Raw genomic sequence first — 20,895 nt, 5'->3', positions numbered from 1 at the left:
TGTTGTGACTCGTGTCTGTATATACAGTACATAAACTATGTGTTGTTGTGACTCGTGTCTGTATATACAGTACATAAACAATGGGTTGTTGTGACTCGTGTCTGTAGATATATAAACCATGGGTTGTTGTGACTCGTGTCTGTATATACAGTACATAAACCATGGGTTGTTGTGACTCGTGTCTGTATATACAGTACATAAACCATGGGTTGTTGTGACTCGTGTCTGTATATACAGTACATAAACCATGGGTTGTTGTGACTCGTGTCTGTATATACAGTACATAAACAATGTGTTGTTGTGACTCGTGTCTGTATATACAGTACATAAACAATGGGTTGTTGTGACTCGTGTCTGTATATACAGTACATAAACAATGTGTTGTTGTGACTCGTGTCTGTATATACAGTACATAAACAATGGGTTGTTGCGACTCGTGTCTGTACATACAGTACATAAACAATGGGTTGTTGCGACTCGTGTCTGTATACATAAACAATGGCTCCTGATCCTTTCCATGTGAGTGCCCATCAGATAGTATCAGGGACTGTCTTGTCTCTCCTCTCCTCCAGCTCAGACTCCTGGGGTGCATCCCAAATGGTACCTTTTTCCTTACATAGTGCACTACTTTTGACCAGAGCCCTGTGGGGAAAAGGGTGCCATTTGTGAAGCAACCGCGGCTGCTGCATACTGCTGACAGCATGAGGCCACATGTTCCCCAACACAATCAATCTCCATCTCAGCTGCTTGCTTCAGCACTGCAGAGAGCTGCACTGAGCATGCCCACTGTATCTGCAGCCTGTGGATGGATGGAGTAGAGAGGAGGAGGAGGAGAGAGAGTGGAGGGGAGAAGAGAAGGAGAGACAGAGAATCACACAGGAGCTGCTGGTCAGTGCAGTGATGCTGCTGCAGCAGAGAGGAGAGGGGCTGCAAAGGAATGAACAATAACAGACCAAACAGGGAGAACATGGAATGTTGTGGTGGAATGCAGAATGTTGTGGTGGAATGCAGAATGATGTGGAGGAATGCAGAATGTTGGATTGTCTGGACCGGACATCATTAATGACATGAAGACAAGTATGGGTAAGAAAGGAGAAGACAAAATGTTTCTGACAGATGGAGAGGAGGAGCGTTTTAAGATCAGAAAACGGATTAAAGAGGAAGATGGAAGGATGATCTCTGAGGAAAGACCAACAGTAATCAGCCAGATCTATGCTAATCGGTCTTTCTCTGTGGCATCCTCATCCGTCAGCATTTGATATTTTAGCTGCCAGAGCCTTTGTTGTCAGTGAATAGGCATCACTCCTTGGGAGATTTGGTGTTTTGAAAATGAATCGGCTATAGAACGACATTGTCATCCTCTCTCTCTCTCTCTCTCTCTCTCTCTCTCTCTCTCTCTCTCTCTCTCTCTCTCTCTCTCTCTCTCTCTCTCTCTTTCCATTCTCTCTCTTCCTTTTATCTCTCTCTTTCTCCTCTCTGCAGAGTGAGCCGAGGCAGTGTTTCCCTGGGTATCTAGTTCTGTCACTGTAACAGTGAGTCCCAGACGGAGGGGAGATGTATGCCTTCTACTCCCTGCTAGTTTACATCTTCTACACTGTCTTCAAGAAGGAGGAGGAAGAATCCCTGGGAGCTGTTCAGGGCGGAGCCTCAGCGGTGAGTCTAGTCACAGCGTCTACGCCCAAATGGAATCCTATTCCCTATAAAGGGCACTACAGGGCACTAATATAATGCACTTTGAAGCTCACAATGTGTCGTATACAGATACCTCAGTAGAGTCCAGTTACAGGGTTTATCTACAGTCCTCAGTAGAGTCTAGTAACAGGGTTTATCTACAGTCCTCAGTAGAGTCTAGTAACAGGGTTTACCTACAGCCCTCAGTAGTCTAGTAATGGTGTTTATCTACAGTCCTCAGTAGAGTCTAGTAACAGTGTTTATCTACAGTCCTCAGTGGAGTCTAGAAACAGTGTTTATCTACAGCCCTCAGTAGAGTCTAGTAACAGGGTTTATCTACAGTCCTCAGTAGAGTCTAGTAACAGGGTTTATCTACAGTCCTCAGTAGAGTCTAGAAACAGTGTTTCTCTACAGCCCTCAGTAGTCTAGTAACAGTGTTTATCTACAGCCCTCAGTAGAGTCTAGTAACAGTGTTTATCTACAGTCCTCAGTAGAGTCTAGTAACAGGGTTTATCTACAGTCCTAAGTAGAGTCTAGTAACAGGGTTTATCTACAGTCCTCAGTAGAGTCTAGTAACAGGGTTTATCTACAGTCCTCAGTAGTCTAGTAATGGTGTTTATCTACAGTACTCAGTAGAGTCTGGTAACAGGGTTTATCTACAGTCCTCAGTAGAGTCTAGTAACAGGGTTTATCTACAGTCCTCAGTAGAGTCTAGTAACAGGGTTTATCTACAGTCCTCAGTAGAGTCTAGTAACAGTGTTTATCTACAGCTCTCAGTAGAGTCTAGTAACAGTGTTTATCTACAGTCCTCAGTAGAGTCTAGTAATGGTGTTTATCTACAGTCCTCAGTAGAGTCTAGTAACAGGGTTTAACTACAGCCCTCAGTAGTCTAGTAAAGGTGTTTATCTACAGTCCTCAGTAGAGTCTAGTAACAGTGTTTATCTACAGTCCTCAGTAGAGTCTAGTAACAGGGTTTATCTACAGCCCTCAGTAGTCTAGTAATGGTGTTTATCTACAGTCCTCAGTAGAGTCTAGTAACAGTGTTTATCTACAGTCCTCAGTAGAGTCTAGTAACAGTGTTTATCTACAGTCCTCAGTAGAGTCTAGTAACAGGGTTTATCTACAGTTCTCAGTAGAGTCTAGTAACAGGGTTTATCTACAGCCCTCAGTAGTCTAGTAATGGTGTTTATCTACAGTCCTCAGTAGAGTCTAGTAACAGGGTTTATCTACAGTCCTCAGTAGTCTAGTAATGGTGTTTATCTACAGTCCTCAGTAGAGTCTAGTAACAGGGTTTATCTACAGCCCTCAGTAGAGTCTAGTAACAGGGTTTATCTACAGTCCTCAGTAGAGTCTAGTAACAGGGTTTATCTACAGCTCTCAGTAGAGTCTAGTAACAGGGTTTACCTACAGCCCTCAGTAGAGTCTAGTAACAGGGTTTATCTACAGCCCTCAGTAGAGTCTAGTAACAGTGTTTATCTACAGTCCTCAGTGGAGTAACAGTGTTGATCTACAGTCCTCAGTAGAGTCTAGTAACAGGGTTTATCTACAGCCCTCAGTAGAGTCTAGTAACAGGGTTTATCTACAGCCCTCAGTAGAGTCTAGTAACAGGGTTTATCTACAGCCCTCAGTAGAGTCTAGTAACAGGGTTTATCTACAGTCCTCAGTAGAGTCTAGTAACAGGGTTTTTCTACAGCCCTCAGTAGAGTCTAGTAACAGGGTTTATCTACAGTCCTCAGTAGAGTCTAGTAACAGGGTTTATCTACAGCCCTCAGTAGAGTCTAGTAACAGGGTTTATCTACAGCCCTCAGTAGAGTCTAGTAACAGGGTTTATCTACAGCCCTCAGTAGAGTCTAGTAACAGTGTTTATCTACAGTCCTCAGTGGAGTAACAGTGGTTATCTACAGTCCTCAGTAGAGTCTAGTAACAGGGTTTATCTACAGTCCTCAGTAGAGTCTAGTAACAGGGTTTATCTACAGCCCTCAGTGGAGTAACAGGGTTTATCTACAGCCCCACGCGGTTCCTTTGTCTTGTCATCAGAGGATGGTAACCATCAGCAGGACAACCAATCCCATGACAGCAGGGAAACTGTATAGATACTGAGCTATTTCTGTAAGTCTACTGTCTGGGGGATATGTTACTGCTAGTCTCACAGACGTACATCTGAAATGCTATTTTATGTCGGTAGAGAGAGATGTTCATGCTGTCATACATGTTGTGTAGGTTTATTGTTTAAGGTGAACAGCATCTGGGCTGGCAGTGTCATTGCAGGCTGGCAGTGTGTACGTGTGTGTCGTGTCTGTGTTGGAGGTTAACACAGTATTTAGTAACACTAATGTCTGTTTCTCCTCTCTGACATCCCCCTGTCTGTCTGTTGCTGTGATCAGGAGCCAGGACGTGTTTCCATGGAAACAAGGAGCAGGAGAAGAAAAGGCCACACCCCCAGGAAGGAGAGGAAGAAAAGGGGGCGTGGCAGCAGGTTGAGTGACTCCAGTGAGTGGATGCTTTATGACAACAACGTCTATAAATAGAAGCATCTGTAACACTGGTTACATACTTAACTACTGTACTTACTACTGACAGATATCAGTGATAATTGCTGTTATTAAGGTATAGATAGATATTTCTCATGGTGATCAATAGACACTTAAATACCAGGCTGTTTTACCTTCATTTACCGAGGCAAGTCAGTTATGAACAAATTCTTATTTACAATGATGGCCTACCCCGGCCAAACCCAGACAACGCTGGGCCAATTGTACGCCGCCCTATGGGACTCCCAATCACAGCCGGATGTGATACAGCCTGGATTTGAGCCAGGGACTGTAGTGATGCCTCTTGCACTGAGATGCAGTGCCTTAGACCGCTGTGCCACTCAGGACCCTAATAGCTACTGTAGAATAGGAATAACAGGAATGATAATAGCTAGTGTTTTGATGTGGTATATCTCTCATGGTGATTTATGGTGATTTCTCATGGTGAATTATGGTGATTTCTCATGGTGATTTCTCATGGTGATTTATGGTGATTTCTCATGGTGATTTATGGTGATTTCTCATGGTGATTTCTCATGGTGATTTCACAGTGATTGATCATATGAATTCATGCCCTTATTAAAATGCTGATGGATTTTCTTCAAGGCAGTAGCAGTGATAGTGACGGCCTGTCCCTGAGTGATGAAGATGATGGTGGAGGTGGTGAAGTGCCCGATATCCCAGCATGCACTCCTCTGGGTGCCTTCCTGTCCTTTAAACAAGAGAACGAGAAAAGGAGGGAGGTCCAGGTGCAGCTAGAGACGGCAGGAAAGGTAGGCTTCACCACAAACACTTTGGCATCCTATTCCCTATAGGCCCTGGTCAAAAGTAGTGCTCAATATAGGGTCTCATTTACACAATAGTACTGTTGCTTCTAGTTGTAGCCATGACCTTCTTAGAACTGATGCTGTATCTAAACTTACTGCTGGTTTAGTTGTAGCCATGACCTTCTTAGAACTGATGCTGTATCTAAACTTACTGCTGGTTTAGTTGTAGCCATGACCTTCTTAGAACTGATGCTGTATCTAAACTTACTGCTGGTTTAGTTGTAGCCATGACCTTCTTAGAACTGATGCTGTATCTAAACTTACTGCTGGTTTAGTTGTAGCTGGTTTAGTTGTAGCAATATCTAAACTTACTGCTGGTTTAGTTGTAGCCATGATCTTCTTAGAACTGATGCTGTATCTAAACTTACTGCTGGTCTTAGTTGTATCTAAACATGAGTTGTCTTCTTAGAACTGATGCTGTATCTAAACTTACTGCTGGTTTAGTTGTAGCCATGACCTTCTTAGAACTGATGCTGTATCTAAACTTACTGCTGGTTTAGTTGTAGCCATGACCTTCTTAGAACTGATGCTGTATCTAAACTTACTGCTGGTTTAGTTGTAGCCATGACCTTCTTAGAACTGATGCTGTATCTAAACTTACTGCTGGTTTAGTTGTAGCCATGACCTTCTTAGAACTGATGCTGTATCTAAACTTACTGCTGGTTTAGTTGTAGCCATGACCTTCTTAGAACTGATGCTGTATCTAACTTCCTGCTGGTCTAGTTGTGGGAGTCTCCCTTGGTTAAGTACACATGCAATAATTACTACAGTTTCTTGCATCAAGCCTTGGCCTTGTTAGATGAAATCCATCTGAACCCACATTTCCTCCTGGTCCAGTTGATGTCTGAGTCTCCCTTGGTGGCGGTGATGTCCCACTTGCTGAGTTTTCTGGAGCAGTACTCCCACCTCCAGCAGCTGCAGCAGCAGGCTGATCAGTACCGGGTCCAGCTGAAGAGGCACCGGGCCCAGCACCGCCGCCAGATGAAGACCCTGAGGACATCGTACCGTCAGAGGCTGAGAGATAAGAACAGCGTCATCGACAGCCTGGAGGAGGTCATCGCCACCCAGCAATACACACCGAGCACCCCGGGGAGCGACGGTGAGACAGGGGAGGGAGGGAAGGAGGGGGGTACAAGGAAGTAGGGGGAGAAGGGAGGCGGGGAGGTGAGACAAGAGGAGAGAGAGAGAATGGGTTTGGGAGGGGGTTGGAGGGAGGTATTAACATGGTGTGAAGTGGGAGGAGGTGGGGGGATTTGAGTCCAGGAGGAGGAAAGGGGTTTGAGTCCAGGATCAGAGGAAGAGAAGGAATGACAGAATGAGAGAGGTGGAGCAGGGGATGGAGGTGTTAGGTGGGGGGATTACATTTCAAGGGGGTTTGAGTCCAGGATCAGAAGAAGAGAAGGAACGACAGAGTGAGAGAGGTGGAGTGGGGGATGGAGGTGTTAGGTGGGGGAGTCGATGGAAAGGAAGTGGAAGACAGAGGAGGAGAAAATGGAAGGAGTCCTTTCAAGGAGATTTATGGTAACCCTCACCCTTATCAACCTATCTGTGTGTGTGTGTGTGTGTGTGTGTGTGTGTGTGTGTGTGTGTGTGTGTGTGTGTGTGTGTGTGTGTGTGTGTGTGTGTGTGTGTGTGTGTGTGTGTGTGTGTGTGTGTGTGTGTGTGTGTGTGTGTGCTTGTGTGTGGGGCGTGTATAATATCATGAACATTCGTCTGTAGCATATATGCATTCTGTAATGTGTGTGTGGCTGTATGTGTATAATATCATGCATTCTGTGTGTGTGGCTGTATGTGTATAATATCATGAACATTCTGTAATGTGTGTGTGGCTGTATGTGTATAATATTATGAACGTTCTGTAATGTGTGTGTGGCTGTATGTGTATAATATCATGAACGTTCTGTAATGTGTGTGGCTGTGAACATTCTGTAATGTGTGTGTGGCTGTGTATAATATCATGAACGTTCTGTAATGTGTGTGTGGCTGTATGTGTATAATATCATGAACATTCTGTAATGTGGCTGTGTATAATATGGCTGTATGTGTGTGTTGGCTGTGTATAATATCATGAACATTCTGTAATGTGTGTGTTGGCTGTATGTGTGACAGTAACCTAGGGAAACCAAAACCAAATCAGCTACTCATTTGAGTGTTTAGGATGTAATGACAGATTGGTGTGACAGTGACAGTGGGCTCTGCATAGTAAGTGATCCCTCCTCTCTCCTAATACAGTATACTGCTCTCTGACTAGTACAGTATAACCCTGGAGAAACATGCCACTTGATGAACCAAAACATGGTTCTCTCTGCTCTGCAGCAGAATGTGTGGCTTTCCTGAGTGGGAGACCTCAGGCATCACTTCCTCTCATTACGCGTCAAACAGCATTAGATAAAGAGATGGATGGTGGTACAATGGTACTATGGTACTTGGCCAGGGAATCAGTTGTTATAACCTATCCCTGTGAGTGTTAGACAGAGTTAGATAAAGAGATGGATGTATGTATGGTACAATGGCACTATGGTACTTGGCCAGGGAATCAGTTGTTATAACCTATCCCTGTGAGTGTTAGACAGAGTTAGATAAAGAGATGGATGGTGGTACAATGGTACTATGGTACTTGGCCAGGGAATCAGTTGTTACATCATGAATAAACTATCCCTGTGAGTGCTGCTTTCTCTTCCCTCCACTGCACTTACATACCAGCCTCCGTCACATGCTAGATGCTAGACCTCCACGTGTACGTGTCAGATATAAATAGCCCTGGGACAGGGATGGGAGGGGGCACTTCCCACACTTCCCAGTGTTGTGATCCTGGTGCAGGAAAGGAAAGGTTGTTTGGTTGTTCTGCAGGTCTGAGCCGCCTGCCTCTCTGAGGTGTTGTCAACAGCCACTGTGTGCGCATCCCACTCCCAAATGGCAACCTATTCCCTATATATAGTGCAATACTTTTAACCTGACCCATGGGGAGAATCGGGTAACATTTGACCAGAACCCTGGGGTAATAGGGTAACATTTGACCAGGGCACTGGGGGAATCGGGTAACATTTAGTCAGAGCCCTGGGGGAATAGGGTAACATTTGACCAGGGCCCTGGGGGGAATAGGGTAACATTTGACCAGAACCCTGGGATAATAGGGTAACATTTGACCAGAACCCTGGGATAATAGGGTAACATTTGACCAAGGCACTGGGGGGAATCGGGTAACATTCAGTCTGAGCCCTGGGGGAATAGGGTAACATTTAGTCAGAGCCCTGGGGGAAAAGGGTAACATTTGACCAGGGCCCTGGGGGGAATAGGGTAACATTTGACTAATTTAGCCCTGGGGGAATATGGGCTCTCAAGTGATGCAGCGGTCTAAGGCACCGCATCTCAGTGCTAGAGGTGTCACTGCAGACACCCTGGTTCAAATCCAGGCTGTATCACAACCGGCTCTGATTGGGAGTTCCATAGGGCGGTGCACAATTGACCCAGCATTGTCCGGGTTTGGCCGGGGTAGGCCGTCATTGTATATAAGAATTTGTTCTGAACTGACCTGCCGAGTTAAATAAAGGTTAAATGAATAGGGAAAGATTTGTGATGCAGGCTGTGTGTCCTGGTGGAGGAAAGGAAAGGCTTTCTGGTTGTTTCTGTGATTGGTGTTTTCTGCAGGCTGGGCAGAGCAGAAAACAAGTGGTGTAAAGTACTGAAGTAAAAATACTTCAAAGTATTACTTAAGTCGTTTTGGGGGGTATCTGAACTTTACTTTACTTTATTTATATATACTTTACTATTTACTTTTACTCCACTACATTCCTAAATAAAAGAATGTGCTTTTTAATCCATACATTTTCCCTGACACCCAAAAGTACTCGTTACATTTAAAATGCTCAGGCAGGACAGGAATCAAGAGAACATCCCTGGTCATCCTACTGCCTCTGATCTAGTGGATTAAATTCTTCATTTGTAAATGATGAGTGTTGGAATCTGCCCCTGGCTATCTGTAAATGATGAGTGTTGGAGTCTGCCCCTGGCTATCTGTAAATGATGAGTGTTGGATTCTGCCCCTGGCTATCTGTAAATGATGAGTGTTGGATTCTGCCCCTGGCTATCTGTAAATGATGAGTGTTGGAGTCTGCCCCTGGCTATCTGTAAATGATGAGTGTTGGAGTCTGCCCCTGGCTATCTGTAAATGATGTCTGAGTGATGGAGTCTGCCCCTGGCTATCTGTAAATGATGTCTGAGTGATGGAGTCTGCCCCTGGCTATCTGTAAATGATGAGTGTTGGAGTCTGCCCCTGGCTATCTGTAAATGATGTCTGCGTGATGGAGTCTGCCCCTGGCTATCTGTAAATGATGTCTGAGTGATGGAGTCTGCCCCTGGCTATCTGTAAATGATGTCTGAGTGATGGAGTCTGCCCCTGGCTATCTGTAAATGATGTCTGAGTGATGGAGTCTGCCCCTGGCTATCTGTAAATGATGTCTGAGTGTTGGAGTCTGCCCCTGGCTATCTGTAAATGATGAGTGTTGGAGTCTGCCCCTGGCTATCTGTAAATGATGTCTGAGTGTTGGAGTCTGCCCCTGGCTATCTGTAAATGATGTCTGAGTGTTGGAGTCTGCCCCTGGCTATCTGTAAATGATGAGTGTTGGATTCTGCCCCTGGCTATCTGTAAATGATGAGTGTTGGAGTCTGCCCCTGGCTATCTGTAAATGATGAGTGTTGGAGTCTGCCCCTGGCTATCTGTAAATGATGAGTGTTGGAGTCTGCCCCTGGCTATCTGTAAATGATGAGTGTTGGAGTCTGCCCCTGGCTATCTGTAAATGATGAGTGTTGGAGTCTGCCCCTGGCTATCTGTAAATGATGAGTGTTGGAGTCTGCCCCTGGCTATCTGTAAATGATGAGTGTTGGAGTCTGCCCCTGGCTATCTGTAAATGATGAGTGTTGGAGTGTGCCCCTGGCTATCTGTAAATGATGAGTGTTGGAGTCTGCCCCTGGCTATCTGTAAATGATGTCTGAGTGTTGGAGTCTGCCCCTGGCTATCTGTAAATGATGTCTGAGTGATGGAGTCTGCCCTGGCTATCTGTAAATGATGAGTGTTGGAGTCTGCCCCTGGCTATCTGTAAATGATGTCTGAGTGATGGAGTCTGCCCCTGGCTATCTGTAAATGATGTCTGAGTGATGGAGTCTGCCCCTGGCTATCTGTAAATGATGTCTGAGTGATGGAGTCTGCCCCTGGCTATTTGTAAATGATGTCTGAGTGATGGAGTCTGCCCCTGGCTATCTGTAAATGATGTCTGAGTGATGGAGTCTGCCCCTGGCTATAGGTAAATGATGTCTGAGTGATGGAGTCTGCCCCTGGCTATCTGTAAATGATGTCTGAGTGATGGAGTCTGCCCCTGGCTATCTGTAAATGATGTCTGAGTGATGGAGTCTGCCCCTGGCTATCTGTAAATGATGAATGTTGGAGTCTGCCCCTGGCTATCTGTAAATGATGAGTGTTGGATTCTGCCCCTGGCTATCTGTAAATGATGAGTGTTGGAATCTGCCCCTGGCTATCTGTAAATGATGAGTGTTGGATTCTGCCCCTGGCTATCTGTAAATGATGAGTGTTGGAATCTGCCCCTGGCTATCTGTAAATGATGAGTGTTGGATTCTGCCCCTGGCTATCTGTAAATGATGAGTGTTGGAGTGTGCCCCTGGCTATCTGTAAATGATGTCTGAGTGTTGGAGTCTGCCCCTGGCTATCTGTAAATGATGAGTGTTGGAGTCTGCCCCTGGCTATCTGTAAATGATGAGTGTTGGAGTGTGCCCCTGGCTATCTGTAAATGATGAGTGTTGGAGTCTGCCCCTGGCTATCTGTAAATGATGAGTGTTGGAGTCTGCCCCTGGCTATCTGTGTAAATGATGAGTGTTGGAGTCTGCCCCTGGCTATCTGTAAATGATGTCTGAGTGTTGGAGTCTGCCCCTGGCTATCTGTAAATGATGTCTGAGTGTTGGAGTCTGCCCCTGGCTATTTGTAAATGATGTCTGAGTATTGGAGTCTGCCCCTGGCTATCTGTAAATGATGAGTGTTGGAGTGTGCCCCTGGCTATCTGTAAATGATGTCTGAGTGTTGGAGTCTGCCCCTGGCTATCTGTAAATGATGAGTGTTGGAGTCTGCCCCTGGCTATCTGTAAATGATGAGTGTTGGAGTCTGCCCCTGGCTATCTGTAAATGATGAGTGTTGGAGTCTGCCCCTGGCTATCTGTAAATGATGAGTGTTGGAGTCTGCCCCTGGCTATCTGTAAATGATGAGTGTTGGAGTCTGCCCCTGGCTATCTGTAAATGATGTCTGAGTGTTGGAGTCTGCCCCTGGCTATCTGTAAATGATGAGTGTTGGATTCTGCCCCTGGCTATCTGTAAAATGAGTGTTGGAGTCTGCCCCTGGCTATCTGTAAATGATGTCTGAGTGTTGGAGTCTGCCCCTGGCTATTTGTAAATGATGTCTGAGTATTGGAGTCTGCCCCTGGCTATCTGTAAATGATGTCTGAGTGATGGAGTCTGCCCCTGGCTATCTGTAAATGATGTCTGAGTGATGGAGTCTGCCCCTGGCTATTTGTAAATGATGTCTGAGTGATGGAGTCTGCCCATGGCTATCTGTAAATGATGTCTGAGTGATGGAGTCTGCCCCTGGCTATAGGTAAATGATGTCTGAGTGATGGAGTCTGCCCCTGGCTATCTGTAAATGATGTCTGAGTGATGGAGTCTGCCCCTGGCTATCTGTAAATGATGTCTGAGTGATGGAGTCTGCCCCTGGCTATATGTAAATGATGTCTGAGTGATGGAGTCTGCCCCTGGCTATATGTAAATGATGTCTGAGTGATGGAGTGGTGCCCCTGGCTATATGTAAATGACGGTCCTGAGGAGAGGAGTTGGGTTCCGTCTGATGACCGAGTGCGCCAGGAGCGCTCGGTGAAGTGGGGGGTACTGTCATGTTTGTCAATTATTATCATGTCTTGTCCCTGATTCGTTTCCCTCTGCTGGTCTTTCTGAGTGATGGAGTCTGCCCCTGGCTATCTGTAAATGATGTCTGAGTGATGGAGTCTGCCCCTGGCTATCTGTAAATGTAAAAAACAAGAAAAGTGTGCCGTCTGGTTTGCTTAATATAAGGAATTTGAAATTATTTCTTTCTTTTGATAATTAACTATATTTAAAACCAAATACTTTTAGACTTTTACTCAAGTACTATTTTACTGGGTGACTTTCACTTTTACCAGAGTCATTTTCTATGAGGTTATCTTTACTTTTATGACAGGTATGACAATTGGGCGCTCTGCCTCTCTGAAGGGATGTCAACAACAGCTACTGTAGTGTGTTGTTCTGTTCTCCTGTGTTGCTGTTTGTTTTTGTAGACGGTGTTCTATCCCTTCTAATGAGATGTGTTCCGATGATGATCTACACGGTGTGTGAGTTGGGAGATTCTCCACAATCACCCGTCATTCATACCCAAAGACTCTCCATGATGTTATAAATGTGCATGTTGTGTAAAGCTGAAACACATTCCACATTTCTCTTATCGTTAGTTGTTTATCATGTAGCTCGTCTACAACACAGCGTCTAAACTCTCCCTGTTGCTTTACTCTACTTAGACATTGTTAAATAGTCTGGTCTTTGAGACATTTAACATGGATCATTTAATATGTACCCACCTTTATTTAGCATGTGAGGTAAAAGGCAGGTTTAACTAGCAGGCTGATGCCATTACTTCCACCCGAGTGGAAAACATTAAAGCCTGTATTCCCCCCCATCACATTTTCCCAGGATCATGTGTCTGCATCTGCCCTTGAGTTAAACATCCAGCATCTCCTCTGGCTATGTAGACCCCCACCCCCCCTCTCCTCTGGCTATGTAGACCCCCACCCCCCTCTCCTCTGGCTATGTAGACCCCCACCCCCCTCTCCTCTGGCTATGTAGACCCTCTGGCACCCCCCCCCTCTCCTCTGGCTATGTAGACCCCCCCTCTCCTCTGGCTATGTAGACCCCCACCTCCCCTGTCCTCTGGCTATGTAGACCCCCCCCCCTCCTCTGGCTATGTAGACCCCCACCCCCCTCTCCTCTGGCTATGTAGACCCCCCCCCCCTGTCCTCTGGCTATGTCCCCCCTCTCCTCTGGCTATGTAGAACCCCCACCCCCCTCTCCTCTGGCTATGTAGACCCCCACCCCCCCTGTCCTCTGGCTATGTAGACCCCCACCCCCCTCTCCTCTGGCTATGTAGTCCCCCCTCTCCTCTGGCTATGTAGACCCCCACCCCCCCTCTCCTCTGGCTATGTAGTCCCCCCCCCTCTGGCTATGTAGAACCCCTCTCCTCTGGCTATGTAGACCCCCCCCCCTCTCCTCTGGCTATGTAGAACCCCATCCCCCTCTCCTCTGGCCCCCACCCCCTCTCCTCTGGCTATGTAGAACCCCACCCCCTCTCCTCTGGCTATGTAGAACCCCCCCCCCCCCTCTCCTCTGGCTATGTAGTCCCCCCCTCTCCTCTGGCTATGTAGGCCCCCACCCCCCCTCTCCTCTTCCTCCCCTGTCTCCCTCCAATCACCACCTCTCCCCACCTCCTAAAACAGTGACACGGCACAGCAGAGCTGACAGAGGCTGTGTGGCTGCGTGGCTCAACCAGAGGCTGCGTGGTTGATTAGTGTAGAGAACAGGAAAGAGAAACAGAAACAGTCCTGGCAGAGACAGAACACCATAAATCATGCAGGAGGAGGAAACTGATTAAAACATCTACTGGGCACCATGTTCTGAGAGGGTTGCACCCTATTCCCTTTCTTGTGCAATACTTTTGACCAGGGCCCTAAAGTACTGTAGCTCTGGTTAAATAGTGCACTAGAAAGAGGATAGGGTGCCATCTGGGACACAGAACTGGTCTCACTTGCTTTGCCTGAACTTTATAAAGGTTGTAGACTAAAGGCATTGCTTGTGAGTGTGGACCATACACCTTCACTTTGTGCATTAGATGTGACTACTGTGCGATGACTTTGTGACTACTGTATGACTACTATGTGACTAAAATGTGACGACCCTGTGACTACTGTCTGACTACTGAGTAACTAGCATGTCACTGCTGTATGACTGCTATGTGACTACTATCTGACTACTTTACTGTGTGACTACTGTCTGACTACTGTCTGACTACTATGTGACTACTATCCGACTACTCTACTGTGTGACTACTGTCTGACTACTGTCTGACTACTGAGTAACTACCAAGTCACTGATGTGTGACTACTGAGTGACTGTTGTCTGACTACTATGTGACTACTGTCTGACTACTATGTGACTACTGTCTGACTACTATGACTACTATGTGACTACTATCTGACTACTCTACTGTGTGACTACTGTCTGACTACTGTATGACCCCTGAGTAACTACCATGTCACTCCTATGTGTCTACTGTGTGACTACTGTCTGACTATTATGCGACAACTGTCTGACTACTGTCTGACTACTGTATGACTACGGTCTGACTACTATGTGACTACTATCCGACTACTCTACTGTGTTACTACTGTCTGACTACTGTATGACTACTGAGTAACTACCATGTCACTGGTAACGTAGTCTTCACTAGCCAGCTAGCTAACGTCCACTGATTAGCTGCACTGGAGAAACTATTACACTCAACTGAACGACTTGATTAGTGTAGTGTTAGCTAGCTACATAGCTGTCTTTGCTGTCTTCGTATCATCGTATCCAAGATAATTGTGTTTAGGTTTAGAGTGTGTAGTCTTAGAGTGATTATCTTAATTTACCGAGGTTAGCTAGCCAGCTATTTGTCGTCCTTAACGTAGGAGACTCTGCTAGCTAGCCAACAGCTAGCCAACGTCTTCTGAATAGACTCAACAACCCGGTCGCATTCACAGGTAGTATCACATTTTCACTTCATTTCATTACAGTACAACGGTTTGATTTGTTTGATCGTAGCTAGCTACATAGCTAGCTACATAGCCGTCTTTGTATCAAAGATAATTGTGTAGTCTAGAGCGATTTTCTAGGTTAGCTATTGTCGTTCTTTTAACGCAACGTAACGTAAACAACACTGCTAGCTAGCCAGCTAGCCCCCGAATAGCAACACTGCAGAAACTATTACACTCAACGGAACGACTTGATTAGCGTAGTGTCAACAACGCACCCACTGCCAGCTGGCCTACTTCAGCAGTACTGTATCATTTTAATCATTTTAGTCAATAAGATTCTTGCTACGTAGCTTAACTTTCTGAACATTCGAGACGTGTAGTCCACTTGTCATTCCAATCTCCTTTGCATTAGCGTAGCCTCTTCTGTAGCCTGTCAACTATGTGTCTGTTTATCCCTGTTCTCTCCTCTCTGCACAGACCATACAAACGCTCCACACCGCGTGGCCGCGGCCACCCTACTCTGGTGGTCCCAGCGCACGACCCACGTGGAGTTCCAGGTCTCCGGTAGCCTCTGGAACTGCCAATCTGCGGTCAACAAGGCAGAGTTCATCTCAGCCTATGCCTCCCTCCAGTCCCTCGACTTCTTGGCACTGACGGAAACATGGATCACCACAGACAACACTGCTACTCCTACTGCTCTCTCTTCGTCCGCCCACGTGTTCTCGCACACCCCGAGAGCTTCTGGTCAGCGGGGTGGTGGCACCGGGATCCTCATCTCTCCCAAGTGGTCATTCTCTCTTTCTCCCTTACCCATCTGTCTATCGCCTCCTTTGAATTCCATGCTGTCACCGTTACTAGCCCTTTCAAGCTTAACATCCTTATCATTTATCGCCCTCCAGGTTCCCTCGGAGAGTTCATCAATGAGCTTGATGCCTTGATAAGCTCCTTTCCTGAGGACGGCTCACCTCTCACAGTTCTGGGCGACTTTAACCTCCCCACGTCTACCTTTGACTCTTTCCTCTCTGCCTCCTTCTTTCCACTCCTCTCCTCTTTTGACCTCACCCTCTCACCTTCCCCCTACTCACAAGGCAGGCAATACGCTCGACCTCATCTTTACTAGATGCTGTTCTTCCACTAACCTCATTGCAACTCCCCTCCAAGTCTCCGACCACTACCTTGTATCCTTTTCCCTCTCGCTCTCATCCAACACCTCCCACACTGCCCCTACTCGGATGGTATCGCGCCGTCCCAACCTTCGCTCTCTCTCCCCCGCTACTCTCTCCTCTTCCATCCTATCATCTCTTCCCTCTGCTCAAACCTTCTCCAACCTATCTCCTGATTCTGCCTCCTCAACCCTCCTCTCCTCCCTCTCTGCATCCCTTGACTCTCTATGTCCCCTATCCTCCAGGCCGGCTCGGTCCTCCCCTCCCGCTCCGTGGCTCGATGACTCATTGCGAGCTCACAGAACAGGGCTCCGGGCAGCCGAGCGGAAATGGAGGAAAACTCGCCTCCCTGCGGACCTGGCATCCTTTCACTCCCTCCTCTCTACATTTTCCTCCTCTGTCTCTGCTGCTAAAGCCACTTTCTACCACGCTAAATTCCAAGCATCTGCCTCTAACCCTAGGAAGCTCTTTGCCACCTTCTCCTCCCTCCTGAATCCTCCTCCCCCTCCCCCCTCCTCCCTCTCTGCAGATGACTTCGTCAACCATTTTGAAAAGAAGGTCGACGACATCCGATCCTCGTTTGCTAAGTCAAACGACACCGCTGGTTCTGCTGCTCACACTGCCCTACCCTGTGCTCTGACCTCTTTCTCCCCTCTCTCTCCAGATGAAATCTCGCGTCTTGTGACGGCCGGCCGCCCAACAACCTGCCCGCTTGACCCTATCCCCTCCTCTCTTCTCCAGACCATTTCCGGAGACCTTCTCCCTTACCTCACCTCCCTCATCAACTCATCCCTGACCGCTGGCTACGTCCCTTCCGTCTTCAAGAGAGCGAGAGTTGCACCCCTTCTGAAAAAACCTACACTCGATCCCTCCGATGTCAACAATTACAGACCAGTATCCCTTCTTTCTTTTCTCTCCAAAACTCTTGAACGTGCCGTCCTTGGCCAGCTCTCCCGCTATCTCTCTCTGAATGACCTTCTTGATCCAAATCAGTCAGGTTTCAAGACTAGTCATTCAACTGAGACTGCTCTCCTCTGTATCACGGAGGCGCTCCGCACTGCTAAAGCTAACTCTCTCTCCTCTGCTCTCATCCTTCTAGATCTATCGGCTGCCTTCGATACTGTGAACCATCAGATCCTCCTCTCCACCCTCTCCGAGTTGGGCATCTCCGGCGCGGCCCACGCTTGGATTGCGTCCTACCTGACAGGTCGCTCCTACCAGGTGGCGTGGCGAGAATCTGTCTCCTCACCACGCGCTCTCACCACTGGTGTCCCCCAGGGCTCTGTTCTTGGCCCTCTCCTATTCTCGCTATACACCAAGTCACTTGGCTCTGTCATAACCTCACATGGTCTCTCTTATCATTGCTATGCAGACGACACACAATTAATCTTCTCCTTTCCCCCTTCTGATGACCAGGTGGCGAATCGCATCTCTGCATGTCTGGCAGACATATCAGTGTGGATGACGGATCACCACCTCAAGCTGAACCTCGGCAAGACGGAGCTGCTCTTCCTCCCGGGAAGGACTGCCCGTTCCATGATCTCGCCATCACGGTTGACAACTCTATTGTGTCCTCCTCCCAGAGCGCCAAGAACCTTGGCGTGATCCTGGACAACACCCTGTCGTTCTCAACCAACATCAAGGCGGTGGCCCGTTCCTGTAGGTTCATGCTCTACAACATCCGCAGAGTACGACCCTGCCTCACACAGGAAGCGGCGCAGGTCCTAATCCAGGCACTTGTCATCTCCCGTCTGGATTACTGCAACTCGCTGTTGGCTGGGCTCCCTGCCTGTGCCATTAAACCCCTTCAACTCATCCAGAACGCCGCAGCCCGTCTGGTGTTCAACCTTCCCAAGTTCTCTCACGTCACCCCGCTCCTCCGTTCTCTCCACTGGCTTCCAGTTGAAGCTCGCATCCGCTACAAGACCATGGTGCTTGCCTACGGAGCTGTGAGGGGAACGGCACCTCAGTACCTCCAGGCTCTGATCAGGCCCTACACCCAAACAAGGGCACTGCGTTCATCCACCTCTGGCCTGCTCGCCTCCCTACCACTGAGGAAGTACAGCTCCCGCTCAGCCCAGTCAAAACTGTTCGCTGCCCTGGCCCCCCAATGGTGGAACAAACTCCCTCACGACGCCAGGACAGCGGAGTCAATCACCACCTTCCGGAGACACCTGAAACCCCACCTCTTTAAGGAATACCTAGGATAGGATAAGTAATCCTCTCCCCCCTTAAGATTTAGATGCACTATTGTAAAGTGACTGTTCCACTGGATGTCATAAGGTGAATGCACCAATTTGTAAGTCGCTCTGGATAAGAGCGTCTGCTAAATGACTTAAATGTAAATGTAATGGTATGTGACTACTGAGTGACTACTGTCTGACTACTCTGTGACTACTGTCTGACTACTATGACTACTGTGTGACCAGTATGACTACGGTGTGACTACTGTGTGACTACGGTGTGACTAATATGACTACTGTGGGACTATTATGACTACAGTGTGACTACTATGATGGCTGTGTGACTACTATGATGGCTGTGTGACTACTATGACTGCTGTGTGACTACTATGACTGCTGTGTGACTACTATGACTACTGTGTGACTACTATGACTACTGTGTGACTACTATGATGGCTGTGTGACTACTATGATGGCTGTGTGACTACTATGACTACTGTGTGACTACTATGATGGCTGTGTGACTACTATGATGGCTGTGTGACTACTATGACTGCTGTGTGACTACTATGACTGCTGTGTGACTACTATGATGGCTGTGTGACTACTATGACTACTGTGTGACTACTATGTATGTGTACATTGTGTGTGTGATTACTATACTGTGTTTTAAGTGCACAATGAGTTTAATTAAGGTCAGGTAATAGTGATGTTGATACATTGTATTTCTACATGATGATGATAGTGGTGATAATGGTGATAGTGGTGCTGATGATAATAGTGGTGATAGGAGTGATAGTGGTAATGGTGATAGTGGTGATGATAATAGTGGTGATAAGAGTGATAGTGGTAATGGTGATAGTGGTGATGATAATAGGGGTGATAGTGGTGATAGTGGTGATGATGATAGTGGTGATGATAATAGGGGTGATAGTGGTGATGATAATAGTGGTGATGATGATAGTGATGATAGTGGTCCTGTAGCTCAGTTGGTAGAGCATGGCGCTTGTAACGCCAGGGTAGTGGGTTCGATCCCCGGGACCACCCATACGTAGAATGTATGCACACATGACTGTAAGTCGCTTTGGATAAAAGCGTCTGCTAAATGGCATATATTATTATATTATATTATTATATTATTATTATTATTATTATTATTATAGTGGTGATAGTGGTGATAATGGTGATAGTGTTGATGATGATAGTGATGATGATAATAGTGGTGATAGGAGTGATAGTGGTGATAGCGGTGATGATAATAGTGGCGATAGGAGTGATAGTGGTCATGGTGATAGTGGTGATGATAATAGTGTGATAAGAGTGATAGTAGTAATGGTGATGATGATAGTGGTGATAGTGGTGATGATAATAGTGTGATAAGAGTGATAGTAGTAATGGTGATGATGATAGTGGTGATGATAATAGGGGTGATAAGAGTGATAGTAGTAATGGTGATGATGATAGTGGTGATAGTGGTGATGATAATAGGGGTGATAGTGGTGATGATGATAGTAGTGAGAGTGGTGATAGTGGTAATGGTGATAGTGGTTATGATGATAGTTGTGATGATAATAGTGGTGATAGTAATGATAGTGGTGATGATAATAGTGGTGATAGTTGTGATGATAATAGTGGTGATAGGAGTGATAGTGGTAATGGTGATAGTGGTGATGATAACATGGGTGATAGTGGTAATGGTGAAAGTGGTGATGATAGTGGTGATGATAATAGTGGTGATAGTGGTAATGGTGATAGTGGTGATAGTGGTGATGATAATAGTGGTGATGGTGGTGATGATAATAGTGGTGATAGTGGTGATGATAATAGTGGTGATGATAATAGTGGTGATAGCGGTGATGATAATAGTGGTGATGGTGGTGATGATAATAGTGGTGATAGTGGTGATAGAGGTAATGATAATAGTGGTGATAGGAGTGATAGTGGTAATGGTGATAGTGGTGATAGTGAGGGATAGAGGCAATAGTGGTGATGATGATAGTGGTGATAGTGATGATGGTGGTGATAATAATGTTGATAATGATGGTGGTGATGATGATAATAGTGTCAATAGTGATGATGATGATGATGATGATGATGATGATGATGATGATGATGATGATGATGATGATGATGATGATGATAATACTGCTGCTGATGATAATGAGTATAATGACAAATATGTCTGTCATAATCCTAGAGTATTGTCTGCCTTTAGGTGAGTGTGGTGCTGATGTCCCTGGTGCCGGGGCAGGGCTCCACAGGCTGGTAGAGTCTCTGTATGGACTACAGGGAGAGAAGAGCCAGCTGAGGGGAGAACTACGGCTGCTGCACTCCCAACTGGAGCAGAGAGAACAGGACCGACACTCACGAGTACAGGTCTTCCAACATCAGGTACAGTCCATCACACATGCATATGCATGCACGAATGTAAACACGCATGCACACCGAGAGAGAGAGAGAGAGAGAGAGAGAGAGAGCGAGAGAGGGAGAGAAAGTACAGGCTCAGTGAGCACAGCCTTGCCATTGAGAAGGGTAGACACAGGAAAACCTGGCTCCCTGTAGAGGAAAGACTGTGTATCCACTGCACAACAGCAGAACCTGAGACAGAGCTGCATTTCCTGAAAAAAATGTTAAAAATATAAAACAAT

At 46.6% G+C, this 20,895-nt stretch overlaps 1 protein-coding gene across 1 annotated transcript in view; it reads left to right on the top strand.

Annotated features, from left to right (window-relative positions):
* Nucleotides 1-848: 848 nt before the first annotated feature.
* The window catches only part of LOC124028457 (kinesin-like protein KIFC3), a gene marked incomplete at its 3' end in the record, with an annotated part of 32,452 nt that continues 12,405 nt past the window's right edge, over nt 849-20,895 (top strand). The window contains exons 1-6 of the mRNA XM_046340505.1: nt 849-1,083; nt 1,483-1,653; nt 4,056-4,161; nt 4,809-4,975; nt 5,867-6,128; nt 20,463-20,638. Of these exons, the coding sequence (XP_046196461.1) occupies nt 1,555-1,653; nt 4,056-4,161; nt 4,809-4,975; nt 5,867-6,128; nt 20,463-20,638 (810 nt within the window). The remainder of the gene's footprint in view (nt 1,084-1,482; nt 1,654-4,055; nt 4,162-4,808; nt 4,976-5,866; nt 6,129-20,462; nt 20,639-20,895) is intronic.

The sequence above is a fragment of the Oncorhynchus gorbuscha genome, unplaced genomic scaffold (genome assembly GCF_021184085.1).
Source record: "Oncorhynchus gorbuscha isolate QuinsamMale2020 ecotype Even-year unplaced genomic scaffold, OgorEven_v1.0 Un_scaffold_4206, whole genome shotgun sequence".
Classification (NCBI taxonomy): domain Eukaryota; kingdom Metazoa; phylum Chordata; class Actinopteri; order Salmoniformes; family Salmonidae; genus Oncorhynchus; species Oncorhynchus gorbuscha.
Note: the sequence above shows the minus strand (reverse complement) of the source record. Positions and strands in the feature narration are given on the sequence as shown.